We start from the raw sequence: 24,447 nt of genomic DNA, 5'->3' as shown, positions 1-24,447 counted from the left end.
CGGAGCGGGAGCGGAGCGGGAGCGGAGCGGGAGCGGCCCCGCCACCGACGGGCCCACGCCCGGGCAGCCGCAGATATCGCGAGATTTCGCCGGCCTGGTCGTCACGGCAACGGCGGGGACGCCGCTGCTGCCGCCCTCCCGCGGTGAGGACGGGGCTCCTGCCTCCCTGCCTGCCCCCTTGGCTCCCTCTCTGCTTTCCTTCCTCCCTCCCAGCCTGCCTTCCTCCCTGCCTTCCTCTCTGCTTTCTTTCCTCTCTTCCTGCCTTCCTCTGCTTTCTTTCCTCCCTCCCTGCCTGCCTCCCTGCCTTCCTCTGCTCTCCTCCTTCCCTCCCTGCCTTCCTCTGCTCTCCTCCTTCCCTCCCTGCCTTCCTCTCTGCTTTCTTGCCTCCATCCCTGCCTCCCTTCCTGGCTGCTTTCCTCCCTCCCTCCTTGCCTGCCTTCCTCTCTTGTTTTCTTGCCTTCCTTCCTTCTTGCCTCCCTGCCTGCCTCTGTGCCTCCCTGCTTTCCACCCTGCCTCCCTGCCTGCCCCCTTCTGAAATAAAACTTGTGTTCATTTGAGCCTTCTGAGAATTGCCAGTACGTATCATGATGCACTGAGATGTTGAATCCTGTGAATTCACACAGGGTTTTTTTTTTTTTTTTCCTCCAGAGAAACGTGTGTGTCTGTGGTTTGAACTCAAAACTGAACTGAGGTTGGAAATGTGAACGTTTAGATTTAGAAACTTCCCATTTGAACATAAGTAGTGTTTGGCTGTTTTAGTTGTGTTTAAGATGTGTTTAAAATGCCGTTATTCTTTTGTTGGTGCTAACTTTGTCAGTCCAATGATTAAGGAAAAAAAAAAAAACCAAAAACAGAAGACCCATGACAATTCCTCTGTTGAGAGATTATCTGTAAGATGTATGCAATTCGAAGTGTCTTTGATAATAAGCACTTTTGAATACTTTGGTTGGCTTGATGATGTAAATATATATTTGCATGTATATTAAAAAGCACATACGTGAGTGGCCAGCTGGACTGAACTGGAAAAACCTTGCAACATGGAGTTGCTAGAAAGCAGTTGAAACTTATATGATCTATATCTGAAATATTGCAGGGCTTGTAGTGCTTTATTATGAAACTGTTCATTTGAAATGTTGTTTTTGCTGATTTTTTCCCAATTTTAGGTAACAGTGGATATTACAAGTAGGTGCTTGGATGAAATTTCAAGGCCTGCATCTAGCTCAAGACCTAATTGAAGATCTTTAAATACATCTATGGAATTATTAACACCAGAACCACGTTTGCAAAAGGTAATTTTTCTCTCCTTCAGCAGGTTAAAACCTCCATGCCTAATTCTGCATAGTAGAATGCTCAAGAAGTAGTATTCTGCTTTTGTAGTTGCATATGTATCCTAGCCTGACAATCCCAAATCTGACAGTCTGGGGAATGATGAGCTGAGGAATCAATGTAAAATCTAAGAAAAAGAGCTTTTTCCTGGTATCAGTATCAGACCTGAAAATGGTTCTGTTATTTAGGAAGTACTCTGCAGTGTTGTACAGAATTGTTGTTGTCTTTTGTGATAGCACGTGAGTATTGTGCTTATCTTCTTCACCCAAGACATCCCTGTTTTCAGGGTGGCAATAATTTGCATTTCATAGGTTGATTCACCTGTCAGTTTGGCTGATGGTTATCAGAGAGGCAGTCTAGAAGATGGCTGTCCAGCAGAAAACAAAGGTGATGACAGAGATAAATCTGATGTCCAGGAAATAAGAACTGATCAGCAAACAGTGGAGAGCATGACCTTCTCTCTTCACAAGTGTCTATGGAATCCCAACGAGTTGTCAGGTGGGAATGACTAAAACTTTGGTTGTGTCTAGACCAAATATCAAGTTTTTACATTTTGGGTAAAATTCTACTGATGGAGGGAATAGAGGTTGCAAATAAGCAAAATTCTGGAAAAGAAGATGTCAAAATCCATGCCTTCATTTCTCTTCACTTTTTGAAATCCACCTTTGAAAGAAATGTGTTATTATGGTCAGTACAATACAGTAAATGTCTTGTGGCATCATAAACTGTGATCTGGCTTAAAAAAATCATTAAAACCCATTTGCGTGTGTTCCATGGAATCATGTTAGAAAGTGTTTTCATTAAGATGTTTTTATCTAACTTTTCAGAGTAATCATGATCATTTGTTAGAAACATTGAATCCTAATAATGGTCCACCTGTCCAAAAACCTGGAATTTATGGTTATTAATTACAGTATTTAACAAATGAACAATGTTAATTTCTAATAAAATACTTTAAATATATGTATGCAGTTTATAACTTTAATTGAAGTACTTGCAGAAGTGTTTCATGGCATTCTTCTGCCATTCTATAAGTGGTGATGGATTAATGTCCTGGAGTGTCTGGCTGTTTCAAATAGAGATGTAAAGACCAGTGAGTGAAGCAGATGTTTGGATACTGTCTTGAAATTTAGCTAAGATTTCATGACAGAATTGGGGTCAAAAGAAATCCCTTGATTCCTGTTCCTGTTTTTAACATGAATTCTGGTGTACTAGTATATGCTATTTTTTTAACTAATCCACTGCAAGGGCTCTGTGGTGAACCCTAATTGACAAAAATGTGTCTGGTTTATTGTGAAAGGCTTTTCTCTGTGTTTTTTAGGATGTAGCTCTAATTCAGATTCTCGAGATGAAAGCACTGAAACACAGACGTCGAAAATCTATGAACTTTCCCCAGGACAACCAAATAATGCAAAGTCAGATGTTACTTCACAAATCTTGAAATCCTGTGAACCTTCCCCAGGAAAACCAGGTAGTGCAAAATCAAATTGTACTTTTCAGGTGTATAAAATTAGCAGTTCAATAAAACCTTTTCCTTTTCTTATTAAAGCTTCTAAGAGAGTTTGTAATGTTGTATTTGTGTGTATATTATATATTATAAAGGAATACTGCATATTGAGCATGTGTATGAATTGTGCTATTCAATAGCTATTGGATGAATTTTTTATTTAGAGTTTAGTTTATTAATGGATATTAATTTTCTTTAAAGCTATAATAGAATTTGAGTTTTCTGTGGATTCAATCAGTCTAATAAGGCCGAATTCAGTGGTTATCATATCCAGTGTTGGTCACCAAACAGGATACTAATATCTGCAGAACAAAAATTTGATAGAACTCAGCCTAAAGCTTCACTCAGTAATTTAAGGTTTATATCAATCTGCTGAGTTCAGGCCAGTTGAAGTAAGTGCTCTTTTATTTTCCATCTGTCCTTCCATCCATCTGTCCTCTGTAGCTCACTTAGATTTTTATAGCTCTCCCCTTGTTGTATCCCCAATCTTTTTATGGCATAAAGTAGACCAATGCATCACAGCGAATGCTTGGATCAATGGCTATGTAAAGCACTTGACCTCAAAAGATTAGACAATGAAGTAGAGTGTTGCAAGGCTCCAAAATTTGTAAATCTGTGGGATTAGGAACTGTGCTACAAGTGTTTCCTCTACTCTTAATGTGGAAGCAATAAATGAGGACAGAGTATGAGGATGCTATAGGAAGGGGAAAAGGTAAAAGTTATAATCTGCATATTTAGGAAAAAAAAAGAGATAATGTAGAAATCTACGTTAATTAAGTAATGGTAGTTTCCATCATGTTTCACAGTTTTTCATTGTTTATAGCAATTATTTTCTAGTACCAGTATCAGAATCTGGTTTTGCTAAGAGATAAGACTGAAACTTCTCTAATATTTAAAGGCAGAGATATTACAGAGTCTGTCTTAACCCCAGAATTATGAATTTCAAAATGTATTCTACTAATCAGGCTGAAAAAAATATTTTATATTTTTAAACTCAGTGATTTTTGCTGATACTGTGGAGATGTTGTCACTTTTCCATTATGAATTTGAATCAAATCACTTGCCCAAAATAGGCGACTTTTCCTCTCCCACACCTCCTTATCCAACTGCTACAGCTCAGAGTTTGATTCAGCATGTTGCAAAGACTTCTGTATTTTTCCCTGCTTCAAACAGGTTTAGAAATTAACATATGTTTGAGAATGTTGTACTCTTGTCTATGGGTGTTTCCAAATTACCAGAACTGCTTTTTAATGCTTGTTTTAAATTTATAAATATATTTTATTTTAAATATATTAATTTTAAATATATTCTCCAACAGACTCTTCTGACTTGGAATGTTCTGAAGACACGGATATAAATGCTCATATTCAAGCAGCTATAAAGAAAATGAATAAACTTGACACAATACTTGAAAAGCAGTGTTTTAAGGAAAAAGTAGTTAAAAAGCGAGGCAGAGAAATGAGGGCAATGCTCTGGAAGGAACTTCAGGTTAGAAGTGTTCTGCTTGTTTTGTGACTGATGTGTCTTAGAGTACTGTCTTATAAAATGATCGTATTTCACAGAAGCCTTATTACTAAGTAACTCACAGTTGGCTAATTAAAATTAAGAAATGTATCTTAAAAAGTAAGATTGGATAGTTTTTAATACATATTGGCTAAGCAGGCTTTGAAAGAAGGAGATGGTCCTTAAAAATTGATAAGACAAATTACCAAATATACAGCTGTGTGGGTGTGGTTTACTAGTATGAGTTCTCTGCTTGCAGGGAGGGTAAGGTGTGTCAGGAGGTAACATCTGCGAACTCAGGCTGAAAGGCATTTATTCTGCAAGTGGGATCCTTCTTAGGCCCAGCTATTTCAGCACTGTCTGTTGTTGAAGAAATTAAAGATGCTGCCTGAACAAGGCATAAGACTGCTACAACACAAATTCCTTTACCCTATCCTTGTCCTGGCCTCTAGCAGTTAAATGCCTTGAAACAAATTAGTATTTCCTCTGTATTACATGAATAGAAATATGAGTTTCTAAAAAACATGATTGGTTTGACTGCATTTCATAATTTCATTGGATTTGGATTTGGAGCCGCATAGATATTACAGAACTTCTTTGTCTGGTGAAGTGGGTCTCCACATAAAAGACAATACATAACAGAGGCTTTAAAGTTTCACCATATTTTGTCATAACTTCAGGAGATATTCAGATAGCCTCAAGAAGAGAATAAATTGCGAAGAGTAATTTTTCATGGGGTCTGAAGTGCATTAGATCTGATAAGCAGACAATATATTTCACTTAAAAGAATTTACTTTAAATACATGCATGTATCTCTACACACATAGTTTATTTCTTTTGAATAGTGTATCAGAACCACAGGAAGCCACGAGGAGGTGGAAAACACAAACCAATTTTTAGCTGTGTTCTCCTCATGGCATGATACAGCTGGTAAGTAAAGAGAAACAGAATTGTGATACATCCTATCTTTTCTCTTTTTGGAGAGAGAATAAGGATTTGAGGTCTGAATGGTTATTGCTGAGCAAAAAATCTCAGCTTGAATGTTGGAAGTACTACATAATAATGGTAGTGAAAATATTTCAACAAAGCTTACTATTTACAATGTAACCTGCTTTTATTTCTATGCTAAGGTTTGGGTTAGTAAGGGAAGAAAACAATTTGATTTGGGTGATATTTAGACAGTGTCCAGTAGATGTCAGGATATATTAAAATAACAGTAGACAAGCAAGACTCTATGATTGCTAACTCCTTTATCTCAAAAGTAGCTGCTGTAGAGACTGTGTGCATCATGTGGTTTCTGGTGTACTGCACTGACAAAACTGCATGGTTTAGATTTATCGTTTTCCTCCAGCTTGATCTTTATCTTTTCTGTATCATGCTAGTGCCGTACTTTTCAGGTCTTACGTATTTATTTTGATAATGATTTAATTAAACAAATGTCTTGATGACTGCCCTGGTTGACACTGAAATGGAATACTTTTAATATATTTTGCTTTTCAAAACTTGAATTTGATAGAGCTTTATTAAGTAAATTATATATGAGAGCTATTATAGTTTTTAATGTAGCTATGAAATCAAGCACAAGTTTGGGTGCAAAATCATTAATAACTTAAGTGTTCCAAGCCTTTCAGGCACAACAAAACCGTCTGACACGCTCACAGCAGAAATATAAATCAGAGGTTAATTAAACAGCCCTAAATTCCTTACCCCATGCTCTGTTTAACAAAATCATTTGTTCAGTTGAGTCCGTTACACTTAATTGTTACTGGTTATTGTATGTATTTTTCAATGTGAAAATCACATGTAATTAATTTGGTTCTTTGCAATATGAGTCCTTTTCTGTAAGTGCTAAGTGTTAAGACTGCAACTTACTGCTCTAACCTGTATTTCCAGTTGGAACGTGTGAATACTTCAATTGATTTATTTTTTTCTTTGAATAACTGAACAACTAGGATGCTTGAACACTGTTTTTCTAGACTATGCCCTTGACCTAAGCTGCTTGGAAGTCTAATAGTTCATGGACAGGCAGACACCAGCTGGGAAAACCTGTATGCCTTACTCTCATTCAAAGTTTTAGATGACTTGCCATATGGTGTCTGCTGAGGCATTTTTACTTTAGGGCCTTGGGCTATGTGTTTGAGAATGTGATGAATTGTCTTCTATGGGCAGTAGTTGTTAAAAACAGGAACATGGCCATAAGAACCAGTGTACATATGACTCACACTTTACACTTTCCCCTTTCTTTATTTCTTGAGAAATACAATGCTTATGTCATTTATCCAAGTGAATTTCTTTACTTTCCAAGTGTATGATATACATGGTGCTAGATCTTCTTTAAATACATTTCAATTAAATTTTAATGGAAAAAAAATCCTTACAGATCCCTCCCATGCTAAAGAAGATGAAATAAGTACTTCAGTATTTCCCACACCAACAAATCCTGAAGATTATGATTGCCATAAAGCCCAAGAAAACCAGGGTAAGCTTTATTAACGATAGAGTCTGTATTTTTAGAAATAGCAAAACAACATGTACAATGAGTGAGCAATGAAGATTTAGCCTTTTTGGCAAGGCCAGTGAAATGAGAAAAAGCAAGGTTACTTAACTGAAGAATGAAAGTTCTTACCTTTTTTGCAAATGAAAGAAGAGAACAGCTTTGTGACATATCTAAAACATTTTACTCAACATGCCAAGAAAATTTTTACTTTTGTGTTTATAAAACCATTTTTCTTTCATTTCAAAAGGAAGAGGTGTGTAACTGATACATTGTAAAATGTACTATTGACTCTTCATGGCACTTCTTTAAAAACTTATCTTTGCTATTACGCTAAGGTATCACAGCTTTTCTTAATAGGCTTATATTTAAAAAAACATCTAGAAATGACAACTGGTGCTGAATTTGACTGCAACTGTTCTGTATTTTTTTGGTTTTAGCAGAAATTGTATGGATTTGTGTGAAACATAAATCTCCAGACAACTTATTTTATATTTTGCTATGCTGATTATTGTAATATCTGCATAAGTACTTTCTGGAAAAACTCAAACACCTGCTGATTCTTTTAGAGACCATGTGTTATCATGCACTGTACAGACATTTCAAATGCTGTTAGTGGTGTAGTGTGTCCATCATGTCAAAATAAATAGAATTGTGCTTGTATGCCTCTTTTCTTTTCCTATTTGAAATTCAAATTTGTGTGGTTAGTAACTTTTCACATGTGTTGTGATATAAGAATAATAGCTTCAACTGCAATTGCTATCAGCTGCAATTGTTGATTTCTTTGTCAACTACCATTTTATGTAAACAGAAGGAGTCTGTCTTCCTGGTGACTGGCTAGGATGACAAAGACATAATATAAGTGCATTCCTTAAGGCTGAAGCATCGATGGCAGCAATATCCCTGTAGTTTGTAGAATGTGACTGCATGTTTTAATTTTTAAATATGGGACTCAGCTCCTTTATAATTTTATCACTTGTCTTAATTCCCCAGTATGTGACCTTATCTTTGAGGGCTGGAGCTTTTAATTTCTCCATCTTTCTACCATGTGTTTTCATCCTCCCTTAAAATAAAGCTTGACCCTCAGGTTCTTTCTTCAAAATTTTTGAGTTGTGATGGAGTGCCCTTGATTAACAATGTATGTAATAATGGTTTCATTACCAGCATTCACTACAGCACTAACTTCTGGAGCTTCCAGTACAGGCATGGTTGGGAGTTGCTATCATTTGCACTATTTTGAGATGTTCTGCATGCTCCTGCTTTGGGAATGCATGAAGTAGAGATTGCTTACAGCTTGTGAGCAATATATATTGCCTTAAATGACTTTTCCTATTTCTGCTGGAGGCTTTTGATGTGGTGTCTGAATAGCTAAGAATTACTGTTTTGGTTGCTTTTGAATTTCTGTGTCACAGCTGTCATAAAGGCAGACCAAGAACAAGAGGAGCTTGTGAAGAAGAATGTATGCACTAATTTTATGCTATTACTTCTTCATTCTCATCAAGATTTATACCAAATCTTTGAAATATGTGCCAAGTCCACCAAAATGCATATGCAAAATTTATTTAGCAGCAATTTCTCTTTTAATTACTCTTGGCAGTCTTCAGTATATTCTTTGTCTCAGTGATCCATGTCTGTCCCTTCTTTCTTCAATGTTCTGACATGTTCTGTATGATAGCTCCCTCTCAAAAATGCTATTCTACAGTCAAGTGAAAGATATAGCTTAAAATTAAGGTGTATATTGTATGTTATGTTGCTGTTTGGTGTGTTCTGCTCATTGCAGGATGCAACTTGTCATCTTTATATTGATGTTTACATTCATATATGATACATTTCCTTGGCACATGATGTTGCCTGGTAATGGTAAAGAAAGCTTGGGATGCTTTCAGAAAAGAGTTGTGCATTTGAACTGTTTCTTGGTCAGATCCAACACCTCAGTCCTTTAAGGTTTGTCTGTAAAGGATGCATAGAATTTATTTCGTATCTTTGGGGGTTTGCTTTCATTCTATTCACTCTGAAGAATAGTTATTTCCATATAGCCTGTCTTGTATTCTCTAACACGTCAAATTCATTTTTTTGTAGGAAAATAACCCACCCATTTTTCAAATTTCTGCTTTCCAGAAAAGCAAAAAGTACCATGCCTGCTTTTGAAGCAGTTCTTGGTATTTAGAAGTTGATTATATTTGCTTAGACTTGTTATATAATGTGACAAATATTTGCTGTTCGTAAAGGAATTGTTATTTTGAGCATGATAAAAATCATTGAATAACAGAATCATGCCTTTTTTGTCATGGATAGAAACTTATTGTTATTAGAATATCATGTGTGTGTTCAATAGATTTTCAGCTCTATGATGAATTTTATTTTTTAACAGTATTTGTTTTATAAGCTGTGTTATAATAATACCAACTATATAATCTGTTTTTCAGCTGTTTTATTTAGAAAAATGTACTTGATATGTCTCCAGATAATTCTGTGGTTTTCAAAAAAATTATTGTCTGGTTTTGTAATGATGAGAAAACTGCAACAATGATAGGGTTTAAAAGGAATGCTGTGGCTTTTAAGGCCACCATGTTTAACATTTTTGAGGTCAGAAATCCGAAAGTATTTTAGCCTTTGTAACATTGAGTTACATTCATATAATAAAAAGTTGAAAATGAAATTAGGTTTTGGCAATAGAATGTTTTAAATACAATAATACATAACACTATTTACATAAATAATGAAAACATCATACAAAAAGTTTGTCTATTGACTCTATATTTGTTAAAGGTTTGAATGGGATTGATGTTATTACAGTTCATCTTGACTCAAAATAGGAATGATTTTAATGTACCAACTTTTCATCCTCAAACATCAGATAATCCAAGTGAATTAGAAACAGAAAAAACAGCAGAAAAAACACATAGCAAAAATGAAACCAACCAGCATTTCATTAAAAAGAACATTGAGGTAAGCATTGAAGCATAAAACCAATAACATTTTTTAAATGTTAGCTAGATAAGTAATTTTGTTAGTAGATAAGTACTTTTGAAGAGTTTTTTTTTAAATCAGGAACTTTAGAAGCTAATTAGGCATAAGTGAAGAAATTACCTTTCTGTTAAAACTGCTGTTTATGGCAGAGTACTATATTAGGCAGTTCTCAACTTGGATGCTCATACTGGTTAGGATAATACTGCTTCTGTGCATTTGATAAAGAGTACTGGAAACTGAATTGTGTTTGTGCCTGTACATAGTTTTTTTTAAGGGCAGCATCCTAAGAATTTAAAAAATTTATTTACTGTTAAATGAAATAAACTTAATTTTATTTACTGTTAACCTGATGCATAAATAAGGGATAGATATACAGGTTGTTCATGTGTAGCCTAGATGGGACTGTGTTTTGTCAGAAAAGGCATCCCTTGATTTTTCTGCTTTTTTTTTTTTCCTGTGAGGACCTAGTAGGTATCATGATTTTTCATCCAATGAAAAATATTTGCCTCCCCGCTATGTCAAAGACTAAGATAAGATTATCAATTTATTATATGTAGACTGCTATATTTTTCTGTCAGAGTGATAATTTGTATTATTGAAATAAACAAGATTTGGCTGTTAATTTCATAGAGTTTAAAACATTTGTTTTGGAGGTGTTTGAGTTAGTGGAGTTCTTAAGCATGGGTTTTTTTCTTGTTGCAAATATTTCAGGTAGCAAGGGATTCAGGAAACCAATTTGTTTTGCTTGAGGGAGAAAGGAAAAGGCTAACTGAACTATTGAAAGATACAGAAGATGGATCTGAATTGCAAGATCTTGAGGTATGACAAATTTAGTCTATATGTTCTATTGTATTTGGCTTATTTTTACAGTAAATCGAAATTTGATCTTAGTTCTACTATAAAATACCCTATGGAGTTATGAGAGCAAATAGATAGAGAGAAAATGGATAGATCCTGTTGAATTTGTCTCCAAAAATGAATTCTCATTGGTTTCTTTGTTAATTTTACTAACAGCAGAACCTAAAAGAAAAGTTAGACACAGGAGGAGGGAACCTTAGAACAGCACTTGGAGAAAATGACTTTTTTTTAATGTAAAGTGTAAAGTTTTGGAGTATCAATCTGAGTGGTTAGTGCTGTGGTCTCAGGGAGGAAGGCCAGCAACTACTTGCAAAAACCTCCCAACAACAGTTTTTTGACAACTGATAAATGGACTTCAAAATGCAGCAATTGGAGAAATACACATTTATGAAGATTATGTGTCCATTTAGAAAAATAATGTGACATCTTTTGTGGTTTCCAACTCAGTCTGTCTTAAAAGAATATAAAGTCTGCTTAAGCATTAGACATCTATGCTTTAACAAATATTGTTAAACAGTGTACAGTCTGCATACTTCAGTGAATAGCAGGAGCTGAAGTGAGTAAAATTATCCTCATGGAGAGTAACAAAGAGTATTTGATTGTCCCGTCAATCACTGTTATTAAGAGATGGTCTTCAGTTTGATAAATGTCATCATTTAAAGATCTGAAGATGTTTTAAACAACCTTTTGTTAGTAAACATAGCTTTCTGACCTAGGGAATAGTGGCCTTTTTTTTTTAAAATTAATTTTACTGATTGCAAAAGTATTCTCTAAAAATGTGTAGTTACTAGGTTTTCTTTCTCTTTAAGCTAGTGCCTGTCATAGAATTTAGAGGCATTTATGCAGAGTAGCTAATGCAAATACCAACTAATAATATGTACTTTTTTTTGGCATCAATTCTCAAGGAATCAAGGCAATGGAAAAGTATAACATTTGTCCACATTTTACATTTGGCACGTGTTGTCATGTAACTATAGTGATTTCACTGTTTACATTAGATATGAAGTAGATAATCTCCCAGGACATGTGTCTTGCTGTATGTTCTTGATACCATGGACAAGAATGGTAGTTTGTGGGTTACTCTAGTCTATAATAGATAATTTCTTTAAAGAAAAAAGCTCCTAACTTCCCTATCAAAGTAGAGTGAAAGAAAGGATAGTAGTTAGTTAGACCTGTCTAGTCCAATGATAGATTCTTGCTATCCTACATTTGAATTTTTTTATGGGTGAGGCATTTCCTGTGGCTACTTCATAACAAAAATAGTGAAGAAATTATCAGCTAATGAGTAATCTAGACAACTTCAAGCTGGCCCAGGTAACTATCCAGCTGGGGGCCTCTTTAATCTTATTTTATTCTGACTTTCAAAAAGCTGGTGAAATTACACTGGCTGAAGTAATGTTTTGGAGGCTGCCCATTAAGGCAGATCTGGTTATGTTGTATGAATTCCTCTGTGTGGTGTAATGTGGATTAGATAACCTCATTTGACTTGTGCTACTATATGTGTCAAGTACCTAAACAGCACTTCTCACTTTTTGAAAGAATGTTTTACAAGTGTTTAGAATATTTTAGAAGTACGCATATTCATGCTAATTTAATTGTCAAAGCTGAAGCTGCAGGGGTATAATTGTTTCAGATGTTCCACAGAAAGCACTGACTGTGCTGTTACAAAAGTATTGTTCCGAGTTAACACACAGGAAACATTGACAGGACAGAAGCTTATTTTCCAAGCAAAGCTATCTTGAAAATACAAAAGAGAATGTGTGAGTCCATTTCATCCTGGAGTAAAATGACTGCTGTGGTAATTTGGATATTTGGAGTATGGGATACAGACACGGAGCTGCAGCAATGAGCCCAGTTACATCTTACTGGACTCCTTTTGAGTAATTTCTGCAGTTTTGCTCTGTGATCTTCATTCTCTGATTAGGAGGTGGTTAACATGACACAAATGTATTACCATGCAGGATACTTATGTTTTTGTGGTCACTGTCTCACCTGAACAGATGTTTCCACAAAGCTGGCAAGCATCTAAGATATTTGTGAGTGGCTATTTTGGAGTCAGCTCAGGTTGGGTCAGGCTCATAAGTTGTGTCTCATCATACTTGTATGAGAAAGCATTAGAACTGATTTTGTTTCACAAAAAGGATGGATCTCTCTTGACTCTCTTTTCTCTTCCTCTTTTTTTTTTTATTTTATTTTTTTTGCATTTATTTTGAAGATAATTTATGAATTTATGACAGGTGTTTGGGATATGCTTCTTTTTTCTTTTTGCAACTAACGTGCTTTAGGGTAATGGGGATGAACCACAAATGACCTCATAGCAGTGGTATTGTAATTGGAAGCTGATATTTCCTCCTCTTGTATGGATGCAACTGCTTGAATAGCTAGAGGCCTAATCTGGCAGCTGGAAACAAATGGTGGACATGAATTTCTTGCAAGGCAGATGTTAGAGTCTTAGAGCAAGGTGCTGGTCCTATTCTGGTAGGAAAAAGAAAGGAAACCAGCAATATACTCATGTTCTTCCACACATCCTTCTTCTTCTAAGGTCCTATCTACTGCTTCATTGTGGTCAGGACAGAGATGTAATCTGCTACTCTGATACCCAGTGGAGGGGGGTTGTGCAGACTTGCTTCCCTGAGTGTGAGGCAGGGAGTGCCAAGTTGCTGTGAAGAACCTGCATCTGTTTGTGGGTATGAGCTCATTTGCTTGGCTTAAGTGGCCTAGCTCACGCACAATATGTAAGCTCACTCACAATATGGAAGTGTATGTAGTTGGAGTATATAGCATATGTGTTATTCAGGTGTTAACTGCTATCAAGGGGAAAAAGTAATGTAAATCCTGATCTGCTTTGTGTCTCTCCCAGAGTTTCTGTGATAACACATAGGGGCTCTAGAAGGATGGCAGCTACTGACCTCAGAGCAGTTCCTTTGATTTCCTATGAATGCCTTTTTCTTCTTTGGTGGTACCTTGCAAGTGTCACATTACATCTCATACCCTCTGTTTGAGATTTGGCTCAAGGTGGTTTCTGCTGTAGTATCAACCTCTGCAGTTTCATTCCAAACTAAGTTTTGGTTAGGCTTTCTCACTTTTTGACTCCTTTATCAGATGGAAAGTGGTTGTGCATTTAAGTTGCTCCTTGGTTATATTTAAAAGTGATGAATGTATGAATGTCTCTACTTGTTCTGTCCATAGCTGCTTTCAAGTGTGCTAGGGACATGACTATTCGGGAGATTTTAGCTGTATACTAAGATGGATGAAAATGTACATTTTATTATTAAGTATGGTTTATCTGAAAAACAAATACACTTGATATGTAACTGCCCTTAAAGTCTGTTTCCTTTGTGAATGAGGCTTAAGTATTTTCTGTACTTCCAACAGGACAATGTACCTGTCTGGCAGGCACCAGGAGAAGGGTACACACCTGAACTGACGGAATTTCATCTCCTGAATGAGATAGACAGTAAGCTTCAACTGCTGCTATCTGATGGGGAGTTTCCTGCTCTTTCTAGCTCTAGCTCAAAATGTCCAAGCCAGATATATCGGGTAGGTTACAAATCAGAGCTCATCTGCAGATGAAGTGTGTGCTGCGATCAATACTGCATTTGGCTGTATTTGTGTCTTTTGCATTTTTTTTAGGATCCTCTATTTATTCATACAGTCTATGTGTTAAGGAGTGAAGTGAGAAATTTTAGCAGTAGAAAACAATGGAAAAATAATTTGCTGCTATTTTGAGTCTTATGTAATTTGAGAACTGACTTGTTTTTAAGAGTTGTTGATTCCACACTTCCAAGATACATGTTCAGAAATTGGTAATGCATACATTTTTAACTGCATGAGGGTGTTTTTTTCAGCATAGAAACAAATTATCCATGATAGTTTACCTTTGGGAGTTAGAATTAGGTTTCTTCTTATCTCAGGATAGCAAAAGTGCCTGTTCACTTATGATCTGAAGGATAAGGCAATGACTGATAAGCAATGATAAAGACTGTAGAAGATAGATTGAAATTGTATGTCCCTTGTTTTTAATGGTCTTTGTCTTTTTGCCTTGCCAGCAATACTGAGATTTGAAGATTAAGACTCAAGGTCTCAGCCTTGAGAAATGATTGTTTGAATTTTGTACTTAGAAGACTCCAATTTATCCCATGCTCTATTACTGTTGCCTCTACTATAATGGGGTTTAAAACAAAAAACCCTAATTCTTATTTTTCATTTATTTGCACAAAGCTTATATACTTCTATAATATTTCTGTTTTATGGCCAGAACTGATGTATCATAGAATATCTGTAAAAATGTTCATTCACAAAACTGTTCTCAGTTACCAGTGTGTGAGAAACATCTCTTTGAAAGGCTAAAATACCTGTGGATTTGTTTTTTTTCTCCTTTGTAAGGGCACTTTAATGTCATTTTTATTGGCTTCTTTCTGAGCGTGAGGTTTTGTTTTACCTCTAGCAGTATTTTCTGTAGCTCAGTTCCAGAGGAATCACATTTTGATGTTGATCATTTACCAGCTGGGATCTAATGTGTGAAAAGGCACCTCCCTCTTGTTGGTAATCACATAACAAATGCAGTTGTTACCCTGAGCTTGCCAGTGATTGCCTGATCTTGTGTTCAGTGTTGCAAGACATAGCGTGAAGTTAATGTGACTTGCCTGGGATAATGAATGCTCTGTTTGGAAATGTTTGTTCAAGTTATTGTTGTTGCTTCCTTTCAGGTAATAGCCTAGAAGTATTTGAACAGAAACTTGCATTTAGGTGTTTGCTAATGAAAGAGTAACATATTATCTTTTTTGAGTAATATTAAACTTAACAACCAAAACCAGGTCGCTAATTCCTTGTAGCCTTTCATTAGTGAAAACCAGTTCCCTTTCAGTTTTGTTTTGTTGTCATGTAGTTTTGCAGCATGTAAAAAACTTTCAGACATTTTAGTTCTATGATTTTAATTTAGAATTAGCTCAGGGTTGCATATGATGAAGTTGCACATTCTTTTCTTCCAAGAATTGTCTTAGATATAGCTTCCAAAATGCAGATGCCTAATCAGTGTTGCCTCTGTGGGAGATGTCCTTTTTGTCACTGATGGATAATTTGCCAGGATACAGGAACTATTCTCTTACTCTGAAATCTTTAATAATGGGCTTAAATTATCCTGCAATACCATAGCTGAGCTGTAACAGACAAGCAGACATGTTCACCTTTTTTTTGCAAGGAGTCCAGAGGGATTAAGAATGCCTTTCCATGACTAATGTTCCCTTTTACATGGAAATGTTTCTCATCAGTACTGCATTTCTCTCGGAAATGTTTCTTTGCTCTGATGCAAAATCAACTAAATATTTAAAAATGTTTCTGTCTTACTTAATATTTTTGGGGAAGAATAAATTAAATTTAAATTAATCCCGAAAGAAACAGGAAAATGATAGACTAAAGAATATGAAGTGTAAGACTGTGTGTGATGAGTACAGTTACCAGCCTGAAAAACTGAAGAAATACCTGAAAACTAAAGCAAATGAAGATGGGATTTAAAGAAACAATAGTATCTGTAGGCTTCATTGTCTTAAAAGGCAATTAATGTATATTACCATAAGGAGTTCTTTTATAACTGATTGGATTTTTTTTTTAATCAGGAAAATATTCCCTTTTTCTATTATAGAAGTGCTATACAGTTACCAGTTTAAGATTAAATAAATACTCAAAATTCAGAAGATACACTAGTTTTTCAGTTAATGAAGCCCTTTATAGCCTATGCTCTATGCCTGTGCTTTGCCAAAACACATGAATTTCACAGATGGTATCTGTTTCAGAACATGGTTGGAAGCAGGTTAATAAACTGATCAGCCAGTTTTATGCCTCAACGTGATTGTATGACCCTAATATGCTTCATTGGGTGGGATTTTTTTATTATTTATTTATAAAATTCAGTGAAAAGAGAGTGCAACAAATAATTGTAGCTATTTCAAATACTACATATTTTTCTTTGGCATTATGTTTGTTACAGCTTTGACTCTTGCTTAGTATTTGTATTTTCCCTTATGTAAAATGTTCAACAGTGTTATTTTCTACAGATCTAAGAATGTGAAAGACAAAGTAATCTTAAATGGACTTCTCTACTATGCACATGTGGTATATAATTGAAACAAAACATATTCTGAAGTATGCAAAACATTGACAATAAAATGTTTTCCTTGATATAATACTTTATACATTTATTTTATATCTTGAGAAGAGTGTTAAAAAATTAGTAAGTGGGGAAAAGCCTTGACTTTACTCATATTGTGTGAGTTTCTATCAGTTACTATTCAGGGATGAGAGAAGTGAGGCTGTAAGAACTAGTTACGAGAAAGCAGCAGCTTAATGCTCCAGAGTGGTCAAATCTCAAATAGATTATTATGAATAATTTTGAAAGCAATACAGAATGAAACAGAAAATATGATTGTCTGTTACAGGAAAGTTTACTTTCATTTATTGTCATTGTGGTACTGCCAACTATTACTGATTGTAAATATATATTTAGAAATTTTTACTGTATTAAAATATGTTTATTTTCAAGCAACTAATATTTTTGATTTATATATCAGAACTCACAGATTTGCTTGATGTTTAGAAAAAGTTGTTTACAGATACAGTTTTTTTTATATTGAAGCTGAGGAATTTACTGTTGAATGTTGCATTGTGAAGGTTGTTTTTCTTTTCAATTAGTCATGCTACTTGGAATTATTTTCCTTGTGTGTCTATTAAAATTTCTTGAGCTGCTTCTGAAAGTAAGAATGAATAGAGTGTTTTTTTATTCTATGGCTGCTCATGTCCCTTTGGGTTGAATTGATGATCAAGATAGGGGAAGGTTTTTTGCTTAGGCTTTTTTACCTTTGCCATGATTGGATTTTTCTATAGAATCTATGGTTTGCAAGTGAAAGCTCTGGGTTTTTTTCTGATTACAACATAACTTTGCAGTTTTGCCAATACTTGCCATTCTCAATGAACTGAATTATGTGTAATACTGAAACCTGAATGTATTTGGGACTGATGCAAACTTCAGAATCTAGTCCAAACCTATTGAAGGATGTGAGAATGTGTAACCCAAATCTTTAATAAAGATTGGACAACTAATTCCAACTTACAGAGAGAGTTTTTCCTCATTTACCATGATACCTAGTAAACAAAAGCTGTTGTCATTTTGGCTCATTTTTTCATTTTTCTTCTGACTTAACTCTGATCCCAGTATGGTTAAGAGGAGCAAACTTTGAACCAGTCATTCAGTCAACCCTCTTCTCAGAGTACTTTTGTTATAGTAGTAGAAATTAAGCATCCAGGTGTTAGATGTGGAGACTAAGAAATTCCTCTTAAAATGCAAAGGGTAAGAGTTCTTTTATTGAAATATGTTTTGCCTCATATTTAGCTATTGTATTTGAAAATATGAAACATAATGAAAACTAGGTTTTCTGAATTTGGCATTGATGTATTATTCTAAGCATTTCACTATTTTCTTAGTAGAAATCAGAAGAACCCTTATCTGTCTATGAAGCAATATAAAGTTACATGGTTAACGTCTATCAATTATTTTCTCAGGAGCCTCTGGTTTATGCAAATAGAAGCCTAGAAACAATTCCAGGTGAAAAGATTCTGCAGGACAGTAAGGAAAAGCGCGATCAACAGAATCGTCTGAGAGAAATAGATTATCAGCTGGAATCCCTAAGGAGAAGTCCTGTAAGTTTCCTATTTTTGTCGTATTTTTCTTTTGTCAGTCTGGGAACATGGGAGTTTATCATTCCTTGCATCTTTACATAAAATCAAGCTTTTTAACCTTATGTAAATTTCTGAGGGAATCCCCAAAGAAATATGCAGGCAAAAGCCTCAAATAATTATTCTTAGTCTGGGAAATATTTTTTTTTCAGTTGTAATGCATACTTACCTTTAATATAGGATCTTTCAAAGTAAAAGACATTATTCTCCTCTTCTTCCCCAGAGGTGCATAGCATAAACAATAGGATGTAAATGCATCCTAAAAGGATTTTTTAATGGCTCATGTACTTCAGTGTTCTTTGGAGGACCAGGTCTGATGAGAATATGGTATACACTAAGTTATTTTGGTAATCTATGTTTATTACCACTAAATTGAAAGAAAAATAGCATTTTTATGTCTGTGCATTGTAGAAATTTGTTTCTTGTGTATAGCTCATTTTAAGAGTTTTTCCGCTTAGTAAGGAAAACATAAATATCTAAGTTTGTTATGACTGACCAAACATCCATGTTAGCCTGCCTTTTTCTCTTGGAGGTCTTTATTCAGCAGTAGGCTTACTCTCCACATAACTGTTCCTGTTATCTTTTATCACCCTCAAAAAGGGATCTCCAGTGCAGATCAAAAGTTTTGTGATTCAGGTGGCAGCATAACCGCAGTTGTATAATCTCAATTACTTTAGCACCATTGCTGTAGATGCAAAAGCTTCAGCCACTCAACATAAGCAAGGTTTATTCTGGCAGTGCTGGAGTATACATGAATTATGAGAACAAAGATTTCGGACAAAGAAACAGTGATTGTTTTAGAGACTGCTTGGGTGTGGGTGACTACAGTAAGGAAGCATATTTAATTCTTATTTATTCACAGTACAAAACAATAGTAGAACTTCATTTTAATACACTATTATGTTGTATTAAACAGTTAAAAGAGAGAGAGAAATAAATAGGGGAAATCTGTGAACTTTAGTATATTGACTGGGTTAATGGGTAATCAGATAAACTAAGTCTGCATATTGTAATATTTTTCTACTCATTGACCTTTATATCACTTTTTGTCACTACTGACCTTGCTCATGAGGCAAGCACAATCTGAGGAAATATGTCTGGGGATTGTATGATAGTCTGCACCAGGCCTGGGAAATGCAGTGGGCTACTGACTCATTCAAATATTTTGTTTATAAATGGGTCAGTTCCAAAACTTGTTTGGGTTATAGCAGTTTTGTTTGGTATCACATTACATGCAGACTCTTGCAACATACCACCCATATTTCCTTGACTAGATTGTGTGTATTTAAAACTCTAAATTGATAGACCGTAATGTCAATTTACACTGTTTATAAATAGAGAACTTCACCTGCACCAATGTGTAGCATTGCTGCCTGCTATGCAGCACCTGGCAGGGCTTCTTTAGGGGGACACACTGTCTTCTGATCATTGCTGCTCTGTTGCATGACTGAGATCATGGCATGTGGATGTCAAATATGTGAGTAGTAGGTCCTCTGTGACATACTTCAGTTGTCAGTGAAGGTAAAGAAGGGTTCAGGTCTGAATGCAAGTAGGTTTTTCCTTCTAACAGTAAATTTAAATATATAAAAAGGATACACTTTCTTGAGTGAAAAAGAACAGCCTTAAAAAAGAGTGCTTTTTTTTCTTTTCAATGAAACACACATAATTGAATTTTTTTTTCTTAAATCAGATAACTTATATGCAGTTTTGTTTGGACCTCGTTTCTATACCAAAGCAATATTTTGGCAAATCTGGTCTCTGCCAAGACACTGCATGATGAAAAACTAAACTGAAGGCTTGGGTTGAGGAAGGGAATACATAGACTTCATGTTTCCAGAATAATTTAATGATTTGTGGAAATACTGCTTTTTATTCAATAGGTGGCACTCTTCACTGTATGTCAGAATAGGAATGCCTAGGCATGGTTCTAGGGGATATTTTGACTGGTAATAAAGTCGTCATTTCTACTTTATAAAATGCAGGTTGTGAGAGATTTGCCTCTCACTTGTGGCAAGAGTCCATGTGTGCAGCTTTTAGCATTGTTATTTTTCTACTTTCTTTAAAATTGTGTATTTAAAATCCACATTTTTAAAATTCATATTGCATTTCAATTTCTCCTTTACTCTTTCCTAAATCACTGTAATTTGCTATGTACAATTATAAGCAAATTCTTTGCTCTGTGTAGAGGAGGTGATGTGCCAGCAGTAAGGATTGTTATTTCTGAATGCATGGTTACACTTGATAGATGTAAAATACAGTATTTTACAAACTTAGTATCTGAGAGAACTTACCTTAAAATGTATTTTGAAAAGTCCCTTGGACAAAATATTTTTTGTTTTTGCTTCCTAGGTGGAAATTATGAATAGTTTAATAACTAAACAGAATTTAGCTCTGTGTGTTAGGACATTACTTGCAGTAGGTATAAAGGTAACTCTGTTGGCTTTTTTTGATGTGTATGGTAGAATGCTGTATTTTTTCACTACTGTAAAATGGACTATTTAAATTTAATTTAATGGTAATGACCTTCTTTTCAAGGGGAACGAATACATTAATCATATTTCTGGAGGAGGCGATTTAGTAGGTGCTGGCTTCTGAAATAATAACATTTATGGATTCCTCCACTACAGTTAACCTCATATATGCTGTAAGACTTCATGGTCTCAGCTAAATCTGGGAGTAAACTCTCAAAACAAAGCCAGAAGATAAAACTCTAATCTAATTTACATTTGATATAAACACATATAATCTGCTAAATATTACACTTGAATTAGTGAAACTAAGGGCTTTGGAATCTGAGTTCCTCCTTTACTTTGAAAAAAATTGTCCCTAGTGAATTAATATACCAAAGAACGTATTGTCTGCATTGTTGAAATGCATTGTGAAATTTCAATCCAACTGAAATGTATCTGTACATTGGTATCTGGGCCCTTGCTGAATTTCTTTTAGGTTTCAGTTTGACCTTAGTTCCCTTGTTCTTCATTTGAAACCATGTCTGACTCTCTGCATTCTTTCATCTTTCAGTTTCCTGGAAACCACTGAGCTTATCTTTGTTTTGTGGATTGCATTGTTAACTGATGCTTCAAAAAATACCCAGTTCAGCTGCCAAATGCGTGTTGCTGAGCATTAATGAAAAGAATTTTATATAGAAAGAATAATAAATGTAGTTATTTTTCAATTGTAGCTTTGTCTCCTTGGCCATTTGTGATAATCCAGTGACACGTTTGATGATGTGTTGAATTTCTTCATGGCAGACAGTAGGTTTAAATGCACATCAAAGCAAGCTATTATGTAAGATAGCTTCACCTTTGCTGCCTATATTTGTGTTGATTTCTAATGTATTACACTGGAAGCTGATTAATTCCTGCCAGAAGTCTACCTACACGTCTCTTTTTGGATTTTGGTTAAATATATCAAATCAGAAATACTTCAAATGCATATTGAATATATATGCATGTAATCGTGTGTATGCACACATATAAGTATAAATGCCAATTACCTCTTGGCATGACCAAGATACTAATACCTACTTGAAAAAAAAGGTGTCCTCTTACTTCTAGTAAGTGCTTTTAAAACAGAAGCTAGATATAGTTACCCTAGTGTTAAATTTAAATTTATCAGACATCTTTACATGGCTAGGAATCTTTTTTTTTTCCAAGTTCTTGCAGTCATGTGGCCAAATGCAAAGTGTGATTGTTAATTATTAAGGGTTTTTTTAAATGCAAAGTAGTATTAGAAAAATATACATTTGGTTATTGGAATAGCTAAAGTTTGCAGAAAGGTGAGCAATTGGGAAGGATGATGAAGAACAAAAATAACAAATGTGACAATGCTGTCAGGAGCTTTGATTACCCATAGGAGCTTATTCCAAAAAGCATAATTCTAATTTTTTGATGCAAAATAAAGTATATCTGTGGGGAAATCTCAGGATAAAATTAATTATTTTTTGGTCCTGGAGAAGGTCTTACATCACTTACATCATTTGCTGTTCATCGGGGTGATGATGGGGTTTGTTACTACACAAAGTCTTGTTCCAGTTTTAGCCCTGATACTGATTGAATTCGGTGTACCTGATCCTGAGTCTGTATTAGGCAGCTTCCAGAAAAGAAGAATAATTTCTTCCTGGCCTCTGCCATAGTTCCTTTCTTTCCTTCTAAAGGCAAGAAGAGAGTAACATAAACCCCTACTACATATCTGGAAAGCAATTTGTCAACCAGAAAATACTGTAATATGTTGTTGTATCACAGTCTCTCCAGAAATTAACAACTGATACTTTTGAACACAGAACCACAGCCATATTTTTAACTATTCTGTGCATTGGTAGTCATTGTAGACTATAGCAGATAAATAACAAACATCCTTATTTGAATTCATATGGTATCATGTGGTGTCTGGTTTCTAAATAAGCATGTTTTTGTCCATAAAAGTAGAAATTGTTTAATAAAACATTTTCATAAGACATTGCACCAAATAAAGGGAAAAAGGACAGCCTATCTAAATTAAGTTGAAATATGTCGCTCTCTCTGTTATTTCTTCAAAAAGTGTCTACCAGGCGCTAAAGTTGCTTGTCAAGCTGTTGTCGAGCTTCCAACAAGTCTTGTTTATTCAGGTTTTACAAGACTTCATTCTAATTATGTGATTGTACAGAGTTGTTTCAGAGTGAAGTGTGGTAGCATTTCCACCTGGGAAAATATCAGTGTGAAAAATCTTATTTTATTCACTTAACAGCTACTACACATGAGAAGAGAACAATAAGATTAATAGTAGATTGACAAAATGTAAACAATTCACTCATGATTTAAATAAATTTACTGTGTATTGATTGTTTTCCACTGTACTGTGGATAAGAATGAAGTGGCTGCTTAAATGATTTGTAAAAAATATTTTAAAACTACATGTTGAATTAAGATTCAATAAAACTAAATAATTTTTGTACACATGTTGAATTAAAAAAACTAAATTATATTAAAATATTGATCAGTTAAATCCTTAATGATGCTTCTAGTTTATATGGAAAATAAAGATAATATTTATGTAAATGACTATTAAGTTGAACTGCATCCATATGATGGTTATAAGTAATATTGCCAGTTGCATCATAGGTATTAGTTATGTGTTGATACTGTATATGAGAAATCATTGCTGGAATTTGATACCTGTAATGGGACCAGTATTAAATATAATGGATTTCTAGGTAAGAATGGTCAAATTTTCTGTCAATTCAATGTGCCGATCCTCCTTCTCCCAAAATGTAATTTCCAGTTAAGACAACAACTCTGCTGCTTTACAGCTCTGCTATATTGTGGTGTTTGCAATCATAAAATAACAAACCATCTTTGACTACTCACCCATCTCTAAATTCATGTAGTGTTACTTATAGTCATTGTTTGATCTTCTCCCATTTTATGTCTCTAACACGACTTCAGTGTAACTGCACTGCTTTCTTAATTGTGTTTATTTATAAATGACATTTAATGCCATCAAACAGATTATTATTGGAAATGTGCTTTTTCTTAGACAGTGAAAGAGTCCATGAAAACTGACTTGCTTCTGTGCTGTTGTTACTTATTCAGTCTATCTTTGTCACACTGCTGTCCTCTCTGACCTCAGCAGTGTTGTTGTATTTGCCTATTACTTTTTTTACTATGTCATCAATTTTTCTGCCTCCTGACATCTTTCATCATCTCCAACCTGGGTTCCATATATCTACTTGTAATGCTCTTTTTCTTTCCTTCCAAACTCCCCTTTCAACCTGTCAGCCTTAGTTCATGGTTGAGATAAACACAAGCCTTCAAAGCAGGATGGTGCCCTTCATCCAATGGTTGTATTTGTAAACAATTGCTCATTGCTCTACTCACGCCTGAAGCCTTCTGGTTAAAAACAGTCAAGTGTATTAAAAAGTGGAGTTTTGGTGTTTTCCAGGTACTTTACTGTGTACATGTACCTTTTGTATGGATATACTTAACAAGTTTATTTGGGCTTTTCATTTCTCCTTTCTCTTCCCTGTTTGCACAACATGTAGCATCACATTTCAGTGCAATAACTATGGTTTCTAGCTGTGGTA

At 35.0% G+C, this 24,447-nt stretch overlaps 1 protein-coding gene across 8 annotated transcripts in view; it reads left to right on the top strand.

The window, feature by feature from the left end:
- The window catches only part of FSIP1 (fibrous sheath interacting protein 1), a 70,343-nt gene continuing 45,896 nt past the window's right edge, over positions 1–24,447 (top strand). For 3 of the 8 annotated variants that reach the window (XM_068193096.1, XM_068193097.1, XM_068193092.1), the window contains exons 1-11: positions 1,163–1,289; positions 1,418–1,565; positions 1,655–1,824; positions 2,648–2,800; positions 4,152–4,321; positions 5,182–5,266; positions 6,717–6,815; positions 9,688–9,779; positions 10,512–10,619; positions 14,034–14,198; positions 18,213–18,350. In XM_068193096.1, the coding sequence (XP_068049197.1) occupies positions 1,498–1,565; positions 1,655–1,824; positions 2,648–2,800; positions 4,152–4,321; positions 5,182–5,266; positions 6,717–6,815; positions 9,688–9,779; positions 10,512–10,619; positions 14,034–14,198; positions 18,213–18,350 (1,248 nt within the window). In that variant the 5' untranslated portion in view covers positions 1,163–1,289; positions 1,418–1,497. Of the gene's footprint in view, positions 144–1,162; positions 1,290–1,417; positions 1,566–1,612; positions 1,825–2,647; positions 2,801–4,148; positions 4,322–5,181; positions 5,267–6,716; positions 6,816–9,687; positions 9,780–10,511; positions 10,620–14,033; positions 14,199–18,212; positions 18,351–24,447 lie in introns of those variants that run through there. The other 5 variants (XM_068193095.1, XM_068193093.1, XM_068193094.1 and 2 more) reach the window with 5 other exon arrangements.

This window comes from Anomalospiza imberbis, chromosome 6, assembly GCF_031753505.1.
Source record: "Anomalospiza imberbis isolate Cuckoo-Finch-1a 21T00152 chromosome 6, ASM3175350v1, whole genome shotgun sequence".
Lineage (NCBI taxonomy): Eukaryota > Metazoa > Chordata > Aves > Passeriformes > Viduidae > Anomalospiza > Anomalospiza imberbis.
Note: the sequence above shows the minus strand (reverse complement) of the source record. Positions and strands in the feature narration are given on the sequence as shown.